This window comes from Acomys minous (assembly GCF_964271855.1).
Source record: "Acomys minous genome assembly, chromosome: 6".
Taxonomy (NCBI): Eukaryota; Metazoa; Chordata; class Mammalia; order Rodentia; family Muridae; genus Acomys; species Acomys minous.
This window is the reverse complement of record NC_140487.1, coordinates 123,923,762-123,940,953: the sequence shown is the minus strand read 5'-3', so window position 1 is coordinate 123,940,953 and position 17,192 is coordinate 123,923,762. Positions and strand designations below refer to the sequence as shown.

The following is a 17,192-nucleotide window of genomic DNA, read 5'->3' as shown; positions in this document are numbered from 1 at the left end:
AAGTGCTGGGATTAAAGGTGTGCGTCACCACACCCGGCTCATTTTTAATAATCCTTCCTCAAGTTCCCAGACTGATTTTCTTTTGTTTGACCAGTACTTTCGTAATAGTTGCCCATTTGGGTATGCTTGTAATATTTCCTAGAGTGCCAGGATTAAAGGTATGTGTCACCATGCCTGACCAAACTAATGTCTCTAAATGTATAAAATATCAAGTGTGGGGTGGCAAGATGGTTCTGCGAGTAAAGGTACTTGCTATCAACCCTGACAACCTGAGTTCAGTACCCAGGACCAACATGCTGGAAGGAAAGAACAGACTCTGACCTATACATGACAGACAGACATTTTGGTAGAGTCAGACTCAGCCTTTGTTCTGTGGTGGTGGGATCAGCCCTAAGACTGACTTACTGCATGCTACCCATCCACTCTTAACCACTGATCCACCTCCAGCCCATCACTGAAAGAACTGCAAAACCTAAGAAAAAGCTGAGGATAGGCCATAAACAGATGAGCAAGCACGGCCTACAGGCCCACCTGAACCTGTTCCCTGTTCGTAAGAAGCTCACAAGCAAATGATAGGTTTGGTTTAAATTTTTTCATGATAAGCTGCTAGGGTGGGCTTTAAATATATATATTTATTTCTTGACTTGTGAAAACTATATGAACTCCAAATTCTAACACCTATAAAAAGTTTTTTTAAACTGTCACACAGCCAAGCTCACTTACTGAACATTATTTATTACCATTGTCATGACAAGGGGCGCAGACGAGAGCTGGCCCTGGACAGACAAGCTGACAGCTCTGCTGATGCTGAGAACAAGAGAAGTAGCTCCGCCAAGCACCTTACTCACACCACGTAAGACTGACTACAGAGTCAACATCTAATTTTAACTGACCATTCACCAACTTACCCAGGTGGACATCAGGATCCTTTTGCAAATGTCTTCGCCAGGATGACTGACTAGCTACAGTATCACCATTCCAAATTCCATGTCATATACACCATTTGGGCTTAAAATTCAACTTATGATATCCAAAGCAGTAACAGCATTCCTGTGCAAAGAGCCTCTCTTTCCAAATGAGCCCATATCCACCCTGGAAGTTCCAGGTTTCTAAGTCAATCACTGGGACAAGCGCAAGAGTGCGCCTGCCACCCTAATCTAGCTCTCTCACAAACGACCTTCAGGAGATAACCACAACTAGTGAAAAAGAATAATACACGACCAGTGGCATACTACAAACCACCGTAATGCCCAGGAAGGCTATACAGTTCAAGAAAATCGCATCTTTAGAGTAAATATGCAACAGTCTATTGTGCATACAAACAACCTCAAAGACATTTCCCAAATGGTTCTTCTAACACCAACTGCCCCATGCCTATACTAACAGCCAACTCTTAAAGAGAAACAAATATGACAATGGTCCCCAAAGGAATTACCCTCCACCCCCTGAAACTGGCACTCTGTTGGTGCTAATCTTGGGAATGCTGGACACACCATGAACTGGAAGGAGAAAGCTCTCTGGTACTGTTAGAACAGACGCGCAGAAGGGAAAACATACAATATTTATGGGGATATGACTGTCTGAGCCTTGTGGGTACAGGTGAAGGGGAAAAGTGGTGAGATCCTTGGGCTAAAAATCTTGGTAGGGTGAGATAGTTGGTGTCAGGAGACTTGACCTTTTCAATAGTGATTTTTTTTTCCCGAAGATCTACTATACTTTTATTTTATATGTATGTGTTGAGTTTGTATGCATGTGCACCATGTGGGTGCTTGGTGTCTTAAGAAGCCAGAAGAAGGTATCAAATCCCCTGGGTATGAAGTTACAAGTGGTTGTGAGCCACTGTATATGTGCTGGGACCAAACCAGGGACCCCTGTAAGAACACCAAGAGCTGTTAGCCATGAAATGATCTCTAGAGCCTCAGGATGACTTTTTATGTTATGTAATTGCTTTAATTTGGGATTATTAAAATGAAGAATGCCTCCTTCAATGATTGAGGACATAAGATAAATAAAAATATACTACTAAGTTGATAATGACAATATGTGAGGGAGATTGATTTACATTCAGAAATTTAGATGCATCAAGATAGGGAAGATGTCTTCTTCAAGGCTGTCAAATACAAACAGCCAAAACATTAAGAATGTAACAATTATGCTCCAGCACACAACAAGAAAATTTGCTCAACCATGTTCATAACAGCCTTATTCATAATAGCCAGAACATGGAAACAGCCTAATTATCCCTCAATAGAAGAATGGATAAAGAAACTGTAGTACATATACACTATGGAATACTATTCAGCTATTAAAAACAAGGAATTCCCGAAATTTGTGGATAAATGGATTGAGCTAGAAATGATCATAATGAGTGAGTTAACCCAGAAGCAGAAAGATTCAAATGGTATATACTCACTTATATCTGCATATTAGCCCAAGGGGCATGTCCCACGAAAGCCTTCACTTACCAGGAAACTGAGACACAGGGGAGGACATTCTAGTGGGACTCTAGATGAGAGAATCATGGGAGAATGGCAAAGTAGAAGGATCCAGAGGGTCCTAGAAGCCTACAAGTAGAACATTATGATAGGCAGATTTGGGCACAGGGGTCCCACTCAAACTAAGGCACCAGCCAAGGACAATACAGGCGGTAAACCTTAAACCCCTACCCAGATCTAGACAATTGACAGAACACTCTCCACAGTAGAGTGGAGAGTGGGATATTACTTTCTCACATACTCTGGTGCCTCACCTTTGACCATGTCCCCTGGAGGGGGAGACCTGGTGGCACTCAGAGGAAGGACAGCAGGTTACCAAGAAGAGACTTGATACCCTATGAGCATATACAGGGGGAGGTAATCCCCCTCAGGAACAGTCATAGGGGAGGGGAATAAGGGGAAAATGGGAGGGAGGGAAGAATGGGAGGATACAAGGGATGGGATAACCATTGAGATGTAACAAGAATAAATTAATAAAGGAGAAAAATAAAAAATAAAAATAAAATTAAAAAATTTAAAAAAAAAAAAAAGAATGTAACAATTATATAATTCCTGATTATGTCACGGTTCTTCTTGCCATAGGTGATCTATTGTATATACATGTAACATACATGTATAAAAATAAACTGATTTTTAAAACATAAACAAATAGTAAAGGAAATAAGTACACTATTACATGCAAGTCTTGGAAGACACAGCGCATACCTGGGGAACACACACAGGTCTCCAATACAAAGTAGGAAAGAAGGAGGAGGGGATATAGCAGCAAAGACTCTTCCTCATGGTTTCTTCTGAACCCAGGACTTATGTGAAAAGGTTTCCTAAAAGTAATTTTAGTTGGTGGGTTTAAGACAAGGGGGCAAGAGCCTCAGAGAATCACAGTGTGACTCAGAGGTGGACACCATGCTGCTGCAGGGTGCATACCTCATCAGGAGTCAATCAAGTAGTTGGTGCCCAGCTGTTGCTAGAAAGCACTCTGAAGTGCAGACTACAGTCTGCTGCTAATGTGAAAAAGCTAACCTGCATTCAAATACAGCAGTGACATGGAATTCACTACACTGATCAGTGTTCTTTAGATAGTGGCAAAAAACCTTTAGCACAGACACCGTGCATGCTTTATGAGGCCACTAAAATGATACTCCCTTCCTGTGAGGGCTCAAAACCAATAATTACCAGTAGCCTAAATATTTTGGAAGTGTACCTCTTTTCCACAAAGCTTGAGTCCCACAATTGTTATCTCTGACTTTTGAAATTTCAATCTGTCTCAGCACCACCCCCACTCCACGCCCCCCCCCCATATGTGTAGAGGTATTGCAAGTGAGAAGAATAAATCATTCTGCCCAGTTTTGGGAACTGAACCCTATGCATGGTGAACGGTCAGTCTGTAGAAATGTCTCATGTTTGCTTTTGGAAACAGGCCCTTGCTAGACATCCCACGTAGGCTTACATTCATGACTCTTTTACTTCAGCCTCTTAAGTGGCTGGCATACCAGTTACATAACATCAAACATGGCTGAGATACAACTTTAGGGAAAAAAGAATATATGTATAGTATTTTCCAAGAAATCAACCTATTTCCTTTTTTGAAAAATTAAAGTGTATTTCTCCTTATTTTATGTTGCTACAGATCTAACCCAAGGCCGCCTGCATGCAAGGCCTGACCTCTAACACTGAGATGCAGAGGACAACTGTGAGAGTCAGTTTTCTACCTCTACCATGTGGTTCCCAGATACTAAACTCGGGTCATCAAACCTGGTCTCAAGCACCTTTACTACTCAGCCATCTCATTTGCTCTACAACAAGTTTTTTAAGGACTAGAAACATATAAAGCAAGGCCAAAGACTGGACAACAGACGTGTCCTTCTTGGTAGTTACTTATCTCCCCACTACCCCACTCTCGGTCCTCCCCTCTTATTTACGCTAATCTATCAACTTTGGAGCATCCAAATTATGCCCAAGCAACTAATCAGAATTTAATTCATGTGCTGCTTTTTAAACTATTATTGTATTATTGTATTATAGTCCAGGAAACTTGAGAGATGCCTCATCAGATAAGAGCACACACTGATCTCCCAGAGGACCCAGGTTTTGTTAACAGCATCTACAAGGCTCACGGCTATCTGTAGCCCCAGATCCAGGTGATCTGATGCCCTCGTATGGCCCCCATAGGCATTATACAAACGTGGTACATGAACACATATGCACGCAAAACACTCATCCCCAGAAAATTAAAAATAAACACACCTTTAAAAAAACAAAAGCAAGTTCAGGTCAGGAAATGATATTTTCTTGTTCCCCTGAAAATAAAATAAATATCCAGCTCTGTGGTTTTCCCTCTTAAAATTCAGGAAGTGGAAACAGGATCACATGTTTGAAGTAAGCCTAGTGAACCTAGGTGATGTGGGTAGAGGTGGGGATGGGGTGGCTTCTGCTGAAATCCCCTCAACTACATGCAAACAGCAAAGAGCCTGGAACGCTGGTCTTCCTTGGCTCTCAGGTAGTAAGCTCATTTTCTACTTACACATTAACTGAAAGAAAGCTGGGAAACAATGGCCCAGATAAGTGATTCTCAAAAACGTAATATGAATTTAAATCACCTGATAATGTCATCAAACAAAACTCTGTTTCTGATTCAGTTCGTCACTGCTGGAGCCTGAGTCTGCACTTCTGACCAGCACTTCAAGCACCGGCCACTGAGACAGTCACTTGACTAAGCTATCTTTCCTTTATGAAATCAAAAAGAGCTGGCCAGTCTCAAATTTTCTGGCAGTTAAAATTACAGTTTTTCTCATTTCATCTACCCTCACAGATAAAAGTCATCATTTTTATGTGATAAGAAATGTTCTTTTCTGCTACCTATGGATAGGACATTCTCCACTGTTGAGTGGAAAGTGGGGACTGACTTTCACAGGCATTCTGGTGCCCCATTTCTGACCACGTCCCCTGGATGGGGAGACCTGGTGGCACTCAGAGGAAGGATAGCAGGCTACCAAGAAGAGACTTGATACCCTATGAGCATATAAAGGGGGAGGAGGTCCCCCTCAGTCACAATCATAGGGGAGGGGAGTAAGGGGGAAATGGGAGGAAGGGAGGAATGGAAGATACAAGGGATGGGATAATAATTGAGATGTAATATGAATAAATTAATAAAATATTTTTTAAAAAGAAAGAAATGTTCTTTTACATAGGTAGTTTGAGTAACTTCGTAATACACACTAAAAGGCAATCCTTCCCTTAGGATCAAGAACTGATAAAAAACAGAAGAAATAAAAGCTTCATACAGCCTCTACATACATGCCATGACACATGAGCCTCCTCCAATAATAATGATAAACAATAATAATAATAATAAATTAAAAAAAAATAAAGACAGCTTCAAGATGAAGCAGCCACCTACCCTAGATCACTCAAGCACAGTCTCCCGAGCAACACTGCTCCTCCTGTCAACCAACCCCTACCAATATGGCTAAGTACTAAACTACAGTGCACAGAAGGAGGGCTTAGGACCGACCAGGGTGGCTGCAAATGGGATGAGTTTTGATGACGGGAAGGAGGTTACTTCCAATATGTCTGGTGTCCTCATAAAAGAGAAGCACTTGGACACACACCAAAAACATGCAGACAGGAAGAATGGCCAAGCGAACAGTTTCTTTCTAACCCCTTCAGAGGAACAAGGCCTGCCATCTTTACCAGTCTTGGTATTTTAGTCTCAGTGTGCTTGATGTCCTGGGGAAGGGAGGGACACCACAGATGCCACTGCCCTGTAAGCCACTCAATGTGCTTTGCTACTGAAACCCTGGTAAACCACCACTGCCTTAGTGTCCTCCTCCCAAGGAGGAGTAAGATCTACACAGCAGAGCCGGGTGCTGCACACTGTCTCCAGCAGCAGTTCATGGCCTTACAGAGGGTAACAAGCTTTTCAGTGAAGTTCTAGATATACATAGCAAAGGACAGGTGTGATCAAATTCACATGAGCACAACCAACAAAACAAAGCCCAGCCAGACCCTGGGGGCGTCCCTGATGGTAACTCAATACAAAAGCCCATAACCCACCTGTCTCCTGGCCTGACATTACTTGGGCCTCTTTTACATTAAAAGGAATCACACACTATTATACTTTTGTATTTATTCAGCTTCCTAAAGTTTTACTTAAGACTATGTATGTTCTCTTTTAATTCAATTGGACACCCAGGCTTCATTTCTCCTCATTTGGATTATTCCCAGCTTAATTCCATGTGCATGGATAGAAATGAATACATCTCAGTTCTACAATATAAGTAAAAGAGCATTTCACTGGGTAAGTTTCAGAAGGAATCACACACACACACATACACACACACACACACATATACACACACACGATAACTACTACCAAGGAAATGTGACATGCCTGGGAATGGAAAGACAATGCCACGAATCTGACGAAAGGCTAAGAACTAAGATAAGGCTACAGGATCCTCCTGAATAAAAGTGACAAGAGTATGCTGAGTTCCTAAGGGCAGAACAAAGGTCTCTCCAGAGATGAAGCGCAAAGGAAAAAAAAAAAGTTCTGTGCACAACAATGTACAAACTTAAATCTTAACAAATTCTCAGTGATAGCGATTTGTTTCTAATGACCAGAATAGAGAGCTGGCCCCTTGGGATAATGGACACCACAGCCTCTCCTCAAAGCACCACTGTAGGGTTCACTCTTTTGTTTTTGTTTGTTGCTCTGTTTGTTTTGGTTTGGGTTTTGCTGTTTTGTTTTGAGACAGGGTCTCACTTATAGCTCTCACTGGACCCAAACGCCTCTGTCTGAGCACTGGAGCCTAAAGGAATACATCACTACCTCCCAGCTCCAGGGTTCATTCTTAGTAACACTGTAGGACATACCTAAATTCAAGGTTTTCCACATACTAATCAAATTAGTCATTCAGGCCAAAATTCCCAATCCCTTGATGACCTCTCTTGTAACATTCTCTAAAGGCTGTAAATGTCTGAGAGTCAATTGAGGAGTCATGTGACCTGCACATAATTCCAGTGCTTGGAAGTAAAAGCAGAGGATCAAGAAGCGTCAAAACTCTGGGCTGGAGAAATGGCTCAGAGGTTAAGAGCACTGGCTGCTCTTCCAAAAGCCCCGAGTTCAATTCCCAGCACCCACATGGTGGCTCACAACCATCTATAATGAGATCTGGTGCACTCTTCTGGTGTGCAGGTGTACAGACAAGATCACTGTATAAATAGTAAATAAATTTTCAAAAAAAGAAAAGCATCAAAACTCAAGTCAGTGCACAGAAAGGATTCAAAGACAGCCTGGACTACATGATGCTGTCTTCAAAGACAAGAGAGGGGAAGATAGCTGTGCACGGTAACACATGCCTAGGGTCTACCTGCACAAGAAACTGAGGCAGGATGGTCTCAAGTTCAAGTCTTACTGAGGGACTCAGTGGGACCCTGATTTGAAACTACAGTTTTTAAAAAAGAGCTTGGACAGTAGCTCAGTGGTAGAATAAAAGACTCCAAGTTCAGTCCACACTACAAAGACAATGACAGTGACAGCAACAGAGAGATAGGAAAGAGAGGCAGAGGCAGGGCTGGGGGTGTGGTATGAAAATCCATCTGGGAATCTAGTCACAGAAACCTATTCTTGACTGTTCAGGTGAAATGAACCTGAAGAATTGACAATATTTAGCGAACCTCTACTTAGAAATTATTTGGGCAAGGCAGCCAAGTCATTTAGCTTGAAATATCAACTCCCTGACCACTCAATGCTAACCACTGATCAAGTCAAAGGCAAAGCACTCTACAAAGGGTCAGATGTTCACTGTTGCCAGCACAACACAAACTGCAGCTTCTCCAACAGTTCAGGCACTCTAGTCAGCTCTCTCTATCAAGTGACTCTGCATCTGTGACTCCAACCACATATCAAAAATAACTAGGAGCTGGCGTGGTGGCGCACACCTTTAATCCCAACACTCGAGAGGCAGAGGCAGGCAGATCTCTGAGTTCAAGGCCAGCTTGGCCTACAGATGCAGGATAGCCATGACAACACAGAGAAATCTGCCAAGGGGGGGTGGGGGGTAGTGTAGGTTAAGGGAAAGAAGAAAGGAAAGAAAAAAGGATACCACTAGGGTGTCTGTGTCATTATACACTGACAACATAGCCATTTCCATTTTACTGAGAGTCTTAAGTAACCTATCAATAACGGCAGGGTATGAGATAGTATGCACAGGTCATATGGAATGCTACTTTGGGGGGAGGGCATAAATAACACTCTCCAATACTTTATAAGAGCCATTGCTTTGTAATTGAGCCCTTGACAATCTCCTCCCACATTTCTCTCAGAATATCAAGAAGAACTTTCCCCTCGAGCTGTAAAGGTGGGCACTGTTTGCCAAACACGTTTCCTCAAAATTAGTTTCCTTAGGGAGACAGCCGTAAAGACTGTCACAGTCCATAAACAGCAGAGGCAGCAGGTGCTGTTCAATGTCAAAGAGGTTTTCTTGGCTGTAGGATTTCTCAGAGTTAACTAATTAGCCATCTCTCATGAGGGGACAGTCTGAGCAGCATTTCCCATAAGCACCTGACTCCTAACATGCTGAAATGTCCCTAGTGACACAAATGGAAAATTCCATATTATGCTTGCTGAGCAGGGCTGGCATTTGATACTGTACATTACAGCTGGCAATGATTCCAACAATTTATCCCATGTTGTATCTCAAGAGAAGGGAAACAAATGCACCTACCATTTTTAAGTTATAATCTACTCAAACTAACACATCTTATTCTTTTTTCATGATTTAAAATGAAAGGAGCAGCTCAGTATGATAATGTGCAGCTGTAGTACCTGCTTGCAGGAGAAGAACAGAGATCACAGGTTTAACACTGTGTTGGGCTAGGCGACAGAGTACTTTACAGGTCAGTCTATGCTTAGCAGACCCTGTCTCTTAAACCAAAACCTAACCAAAAGCAAACAACAACAAGAAAAACACCCTAAGCTAAATGGGCCCTCAGTAAGCAAAGTGGCAATGGACTGACAGACTGGGCAGCGGTGGCATTCTTATGGTCCAGTACTGAGCCTGAATCAAAGAGAAGCACTCAGCACTGGGACCTGCATAAGGCTAACGGTTCCTGGCAAATGCCCACACCTTTCTTATCAACTGTCAAGCAAGAAAAGTATAGCTGTAACATGAGTTTGTCTGATACTGATTATTTTCTGGGAAAAAAAATAAAAACTAAACAAACTTCTAAAATGCTCCCCCAAACTAGAACTTTATACAAACAAATTCTGAAGCTGAGTTTTTCTCAGTGAAATGCATGTATTGAGTTAATGACATAGTAGTATGCTTTAATGCCATTGCTGAAAAAACTTAAACTAAGTGAGACTCCTCTGTGGTGATTATACCACCCATGAAATCCCTGTTATGGCCTACCAGTGTAAGTAATTCCAATAAAATGAAGTATGATAGCTTTACTAAGTTTACTAAGTTATGTAAGAAAAACCAACCCTATCTTTAGTTGGTTAGATTTTTGAAACAGACAGGTCAACCTCATAGTGATCCTCCCCACAGGCTTTGCTGGTGTGCTAGGCTTCTGCAACTCTTCAAACATTTACATGCTGGGTCTGTCTCTCTCTGAGCAAAGCCACAGCTCAGAGTCTATCTACTAAAAAACCACAAAGTACGTGAACTTAATTGCTGTCTTCTGTAGCAACTGACTGATAAGCTCAAAGCTCACTACTCTAGTAAAGGGTTGGTTGCCCAGGAGTGATAAATCTTACTCTGGAAATCCTTTTTTTAAAAATCTCCTTCCAACTAGGTGTGGTGGCTCACACCTTTAATCCCAGCACTCAGGGAGACAGAACAGGCAGATCTCCACGAGTTTAAGGCCAGCCTGGTCTACAAAGTGAGTGCAGGACAGGCAGGGCTACATAGTGAGACCCTGTCTCAAAAACAAAAAAATAAAAAAACCTCTCTCCAGCTGGTGGTCAATTCTATTTCAACATAGAATATCCTGTTTACCAGAATCTGGTATGCATTATTCCTTCTACAAGCCTAATTTATGGCTAAAGATAAGTTAAGGGGAGGGGAGGGGCGGAGAGGGGAGGGGAGGGAAAGATGTTAAGTGTATGATTGAAAAAGAGAGCAAGAATCATGATGAAGCAACATCATTCAGAAATATATGAGCCAGAGAGGGGCGAGGGCCAGGAGGACGCAAGCATAAAGTTGTTAAATCTACTGAGGGATCCATGTTCGTTAACTGAATTTTGCTATCTCAGCTACTGTCTGTTCTTCTGGACCCCAAGTCTTTCTTCACAAATAAAGGAGGTATGTTCCACTGTGAGGCAGAGCCCACTTCTCTCTCACAAGCCCTGTGCAGACACCAGTGTCCTGCTCTTACCTCCTGGTCTGTAGACAACATCATCCTCAGTGATGTAAGACGTTATCTCACCGGTGTCTGTCCTTTCATACCGGGACTTTTTTTTGGGTGGTTTCTTCTTGCTCTTCTTTGTGGACTCCTCTGTGGTGGCACTGTTGTTGTCGTTGTCTTCATCCTCGCTGTGGTCACTCTCAGCATAATTTTTGGCTCCTCCTTCCAAGGTGCAGCTCCTGCGAGGCCTGGCATTCTCACTCTCTCTTGCTTTGTCTCTTTTATCTCTCTCGCGGTCCCGGTCCCGGTCCCGGTCCTTTTCTTTGTCTTTGTCTTTATCTTTGTCAGCTGTCATGATTCGCCACGTGCCTTCTTCTGTCCTCTCACGGCTAGGCCTCCGTGAAAGGTAGACAGTGAGCCTGGGCTTCAGTCTTCTGAATTTCTTACTCAATTCCAGGGAAAATCCAACCACTCCAACAACCCCAACGTTTCAAAAATGCTAGGAGAGAAAAAAAGGGGAGTACGTCAAATTGGTTTTTCTTTGATGCCTAAATGTTTTCTATTATTTCTTTCCTAAAATAACATTCTTCTTTTTTAAAAAAAAAAAAAAAAAAAGAGGCTCAACAGTGAGGAGCACTGGCTGCTTTGCCAGAGGATGTGTGTTTGGTTCCCAGCAAACACACAGCAACTAACAGCTAGATGCCTGAAACTCTAGTTCCTAGGCATCCAATGCTCCCTCCTGGTCTCCAAAGGCACTGAATGCATGTGGTATACACACACAGATGAAGGAAAACACTGATATACCTAAATATTCATTTATTTATTTAATTTTATGTGTATGTGTGTGTTTATGTGCAGCACTTGCATGAAGGAAACCGCAGAGATCAGAAATAGGGTACTGAGTCCCTTAGAACTGGAGTTGTGAGTAGCCATTAAATCCTTCTCCCCACCCCCAACCCCAGCCCATACCACTATTGACGCATCTCACAGACCATAGTGGAAAAGCCAAACCAGTGGTATACAATTTCACACAGACCTGAGTCTTGTGAGCTCACACTGTGGAGTTTATTGCCCAACTAAAAATAAGGGCTGCTGAATAGTGAGTGTACACTAAACTTCCTATATGTTCATTGTTTTTGCCCTTTTTAGGGAAAAAGTAACATAGGCCCAATGAGTAATATATAATGGAAGTAACTGTACAAAATTAGCTTCAACCCCGTAAATTAAAAAGGAACCCATAATACAAATTTCATCTATGTGAAAACACAATTTGCACAGCTATGGGAAACGTCACAGGAGTCACTCAGGGCACTGCCTTCTGAAGACTGCCTCCATCTCCAAATGTCCAAAGCTCCTTTTAAGAATGAAACCATATCTGACTGGCAATTTCAAAACCAAGAGCCTTTAATTCGCTTAGTTATGACTCATCACACATAGTCTCAGGCTGCCATTCTATAGCTTTATTATGGCTGTCATGATAAAACTAACAACTTCCAATCTCCAGTTTTAAAGATTATTAGGCGGCTTTTAAACTCTTCCAAATCCCCACTATTAATAGCTCCTTAATGAACTTCTCCAGAACTGACCACACCACCCACCCCTAAAGCCTTAAGATGGAAGAGTCTACAAAGAAAAGAGTAAATCTTAAACTCCAATGCAGCATTAACTCCTGAAACTCCTAAAACCAAGGGAAAGAAGTTTTGGAAGTCAGATTTGGAAATCCTTTTAGTCATTAATTTATTCCCCACAATCATCTGCCATCTTCCTCAAAATCTCATCTCATTTGAGAAGCAATTGTTACTAAATATTGTCTAGGTCCCAGGTGTTTGGGACTAAAAATATGAGGAAGAGAGCTCAGATCCCTGCCCTCTCCACACACAGCCGCAAAGAAAGGAGACAAGTGATCAGACTAAAAGCCATCTGCTTCCTGTGCTGCGAGGGCCAGATAAGAAACAACATATGCAAGCAAACAAAAGACTGGTCCTGTTTACTTAGCCAACAACAGATAAAACAGTTTGCAATTATATGCTTTGGATGCAAAGAAAATTTTCTTCGGTCCTGCCAAAAGCATAAAAATTATCACACTCTCTCCAAAGCCCAAAGTCTGATACACCAGAAAAGCCCTCTCCATCAGCACATTAGATATCCTCAAAAGATAAAAATGTTAACCATTTCTGAGAGATGACTGAAGAAAGAGCAATAGCACTGGCCATCTAAATGCAACACAAATCTAGATTACTTCTTTCCATATAATGTTTTCAGGCAGAATTTCCATTTTTAGCATATTTCAAAAAAGAATAAAAGCATTCTAGTGCTCATAAAAGCAAGCCATAAATCATACAAGAAAAAGGTCTGAACATGGGCAAGGGTGCAGGGACACAGAGCACCAGTCGCTCTTCTAAAGGGCAGAATTGAATCAGCAGCTCTCATGGTGGCAGCCAGCAACTGCGCATGGTTCTGGTCCCAAAGGACTCCCAGGCCGTCCTCTAGCCTCTGGGAGCACTGCAAAAATACGGTGCACACACACGCATGCTGGCAAAGCACTCATACATACAAAATAATAACATGAAGCAAAACACAGGAGCCTGTTAGGGAAGCACGGCAGTCGAAGCACTGCTCTGATACTGAAATCATACCAAGGTCTACTCCAAGTCCATAAAAAGGATCTTAGACAGGTCTCTGCCATGTAAGGCAGAAGGCTTTTAAAACTTACGAAAATCAATGCTTTCATAGTTGGCACAATAATTGTTCCAGGAGCCTGGAAAGACAGTGGTTAAGATGCTCACTGCTCTTCAGAAGAGCAGAGATCCGTAACCAGCACCTACATCAGAGAGCTTACAAGCACCTGTAACCCCAGCTCCAAAGGATCAGGTACCTTCTGGCCTCTTGGGTAACTGCAATAATGTGCCTAGCACCCCCACCCCCACATGCACAAGTATAAACTTAAACATAAATTATTTAAAAATAGCCACTGGGGCCATTCTTCCAGAGGACGTGGGTTCAATCCTCGGCAGTCACATGGTAGCTCACACCCTGTGTGATCTGAAGCTCTCTTCTGGCCTCCAGTGAGAACCAGGCACACATGAACAGAATCTAATCTAGAACACACCTAAGATTCACAAGTGCTATTTGCTGATTGAACAAATGCCTAGTGTGTTCCCTATGTTCCTAGCACTCTGGAACCCAGGAAAGAGCAAACGTAAGCATCTCTCCCCTGGTAGAAGTTATGTTCTAGGACATGGAAATCCATAAATATGCACACATTCAACAATATCAAGTGGGGAGGTCAATGAGTGGGAAAGGATCAGAAAGGCTGCAAGTGAAGAAGACACTCTATCTGGGAGGACCTCCTGAGCCGCTTCAGTGATACAGTGAGAGACGAAGCCACTAGGGAAGGGGCAGAGAGGCTTGGTGCTGGCAGAGACCTTGGAGACCTTGGAGGAATACTGGCTGCCACTCAAGTGCATGAACGGACGCCAGCTGACATTCCACTCGGGATGTGAATAGCAGAGAATAATGAGTATCCTGGCCACAGCCAAAACGATACATCACTCACTGGTTAAGAGTGTTTGCTGCTCTTCCAAAAGACCCAAGTTCAGTTTCCAACGTCCACATCAGATGTCTCACAACTGCCTAGAACTCCAGGCTAAGGGCTATTTCTGCAACCCTCTTCTGAGGGGGAAAGCACACAAATAAATAAGTAATAAAAAAAAATTGGGGGGAGGGGGGTTGGAAAGATAGCTCAGAGGTTAAGAGCACTCTGGCTGCTCTTCCAAAGGTTCTGAGTTCAATTCCCAGCAACCACATGGTGGCTCACAACCATCTGTAATGAGATTTGGTGCCCTCTTCTGGTGTGCAGGTGTACATGCAGGCAGAACACTGTATACATAATAAATAAATCTTTTTTTTTTTTAATTTTTTAATGTCAGGCAATGGTGACTCATGTCTTTACTCCAAGCATATGGGAGGCAGAGGCAGATCTCTGTGAGTTTGAGACCAATCTGTCTAAACAGTGAGTTCCAGGCCTGTCAGAGCTCCAGAGAGACCCTACCTTAAAAATAAATAAAAATAAAAATAAAAATAAAAACCAAGCCGAGCAGTGGTGACGCACGCCTTTAATGCCAGTACTTGGGAGGCAGAGGCAGGTGGATCTCTGTGAATTCGAGGTCAGGCTGGACTACAAAGCAAGTCCAGGACAGCCAAGGTTACACAAGAAACCCTGTCTTCAAAAATCCAAAAATAGAAATAAATAAATAAATAGAAACCTGCAGCCAGACATGGTGGCAAATGCCTGTGACCCTAGCACTCAGGAGGCAGAGGCAGGAGGATTGCCAGAGGATTGCTTATTCCAGGGACAGCCAGGGCCACACAGAGTAACCGTGTTCCAAAATAATAAAGAAAGAAAGAAAGAAAGAAAGAAAGAAAGAAAGAAAGAAAGAAAGAAAGAAAGAAAGAAAGAAAGAAAGATCAAACAAACAATCCTGAAAAAATACAAAAGCTGACAAAGCCATGGTAGCTAGAACAGCCAAGATGGTAGAGTAGAAAATGGCACACGTCTGATTTCAATGGGCTTCTCAAATCTGGTCTTAGAATTTTGTTTGCTGCTTCTTGTAGTTCTGGAGCTTGAACTTGGGCATTGTGCGTGCTGTATGAGTAGTCTACCACAAAACAATAGTGCCAGGCTCTTCCCATTGTTCTGACACAGGGTCTAAGGTGGGCTTGGGCTCTTCCTACCTCAGCTTCCTGTACTAAAGGTCCCGCTTTCTAGGAGCTGTTAAGATAAAAGTAAGCAGGATGTGATGAAACACAGCAAGTGACAATGAAATCACCAACAATACTAAGGAATGTGGCCTGAACAACGGAGGGGTGCAGCTACTCTGAGATCTGGGAGCTCAGTGGTGGAACACATATCGGTGACTCGCCCTCAGCACTGTGGGGGTGGGGAGGACAGGTCGCACACAGAAGGACTGCAGACACACAGGAGTCTGAGCTGAAGAGAGAAACTTAGGTTTGGTAGCTGGAGAGAGAGCTGAGAGGTTAGGAACCAATTCCCAGCACCCACATCGTGGCTCAGAGCCACCTGTAGCTCCAGCTCCAGGGGATCCAACACTTTCCTCTGGCCTCCACAGGCCACACATACATGGTACACAGACAGACAGATGGAGAGATGGAGAGACGGACGAACTATCCACACACAAAAAATAAAAATAAATAAATCTTTTAAAAAGAAATTTAGGTTTTAATTTGGTTAGTAAAGCATGAAACTAAAGGAGATCATCAAGGGAGTGAAAAGATTTGACAAAAATTGTCAGCTTCACAGAAACACTCATTCCTCACACTGAGGGATGGACATACAAAACGCAAATTACACACTCCCCTCAAGGTTCAGCAAACAGTCAACTCTTTCTTAGTAGTTTTATGATCAAGAACAAAATTTAATCAGCAGGCTGAATTGTTTGTCTTAGTCAGGGTTAAGGACCTGACAACAAAAAGTATGGGCAACATCTCACACTACTTCTCAGTACAAATTCAAAGTAGCAGAATTTTAGCCTTGATCAGGGTCCAGGCTTCATTTAAGAAAACCTCCTTCTAGGGAGTGAGTAAACGTCTTAGGTCCTAAGAGCACTTGCTAAGCAAACATGAGGACTTGAGTTCAAATCCTCATCATCCATATAAACAGTCAGCTGTGTGTATACACACATACTTAACCTTCAAGTGAGAGAAGGCTAACAGACAATTAGTGGGGCTTTGGGCCACCAGGCTAGCTTCATACATCTCAAAGGAATTAAGGTTAAAGGTGATAAACGCAGGACATCCAATGTCCCTCTCCAGCCTATGAGTGCACACAAGTGCATGTGTACCTGTACAAACACACACACACACACACACACACACACACACACACACCTTTCTGATGCAATGAGGACTCTGAATTCTGAGAACATTATTTCACAGAGGAAGAAGTTTGGTCTCCTTTCAGAGCTGACAGCTAGTGTTTTAAAAAGGAAAATATCAACTCCAGGGTACCACTTACTTTTGCAAGAGTCTGAATGAGGAGATAGGAGTGAACAGGAAAATATAATAATGGGGGGTAGAGGTGTTTGACCTACATAAAATATGAAAAACTTAAATCACAAAAAGAATTAAAATTAATTACATAATTAAGTAAAAATTCAAAAATATTCTCTTGAATTAAGTAAAATTTTACTTATTCAAGAAAGCCTGCCCTTTCTGAGTTCTCAGTCCCTGAGTTTTAACCATCTCAGTTGCTTGAGGCAGACTCCAAGAGACACCAAATACACTCAGTAAAACCTAATTAATTACTTAAACCACAACAAAAAAAATGTT

At 42.4% G+C, this 17,192-nt stretch overlaps 1 protein-coding gene and 1 long non-coding RNA gene across 5 annotated transcripts in view; one reads left to right on the top strand and one right to left on the bottom strand.

Annotated features, from left to right (window-relative positions):
* RERE (arginine-glutamic acid dipeptide repeats) overlaps positions 1-17,192 on the bottom strand; it is a 337,601-nt gene that overhangs the window by 198,268 nt on the left and 122,141 nt on the right. For all 4 annotated transcript variants that reach the window (XM_084786701.1, XM_084786704.1, XM_084786703.1 and 1 more), the window contains exon 2: positions 10,875-11,343. In XM_084786701.1, coding sequence (XP_084642827.1) covers positions 10,875-11,199 — 325 coding nt within the window. In that variant the 5' untranslated portion in view covers positions 11,200-11,343. The remainder of the gene's footprint in view (positions 1-10,874; positions 11,344-17,192) is intronic.
* The window catches only part of LOC311600261, a 72,330-nt gene continuing 69,753 nt past the window's right edge, over positions 14,616-17,192 (top strand). Inside the window, exon 1 of the long non-coding RNA XR_014780177.1 lies at positions 14,616-14,703. This is a non-coding gene — a long non-coding RNA (uncharacterized lncRNA). The remainder of the gene's footprint in view (positions 14,704-17,192) is intronic.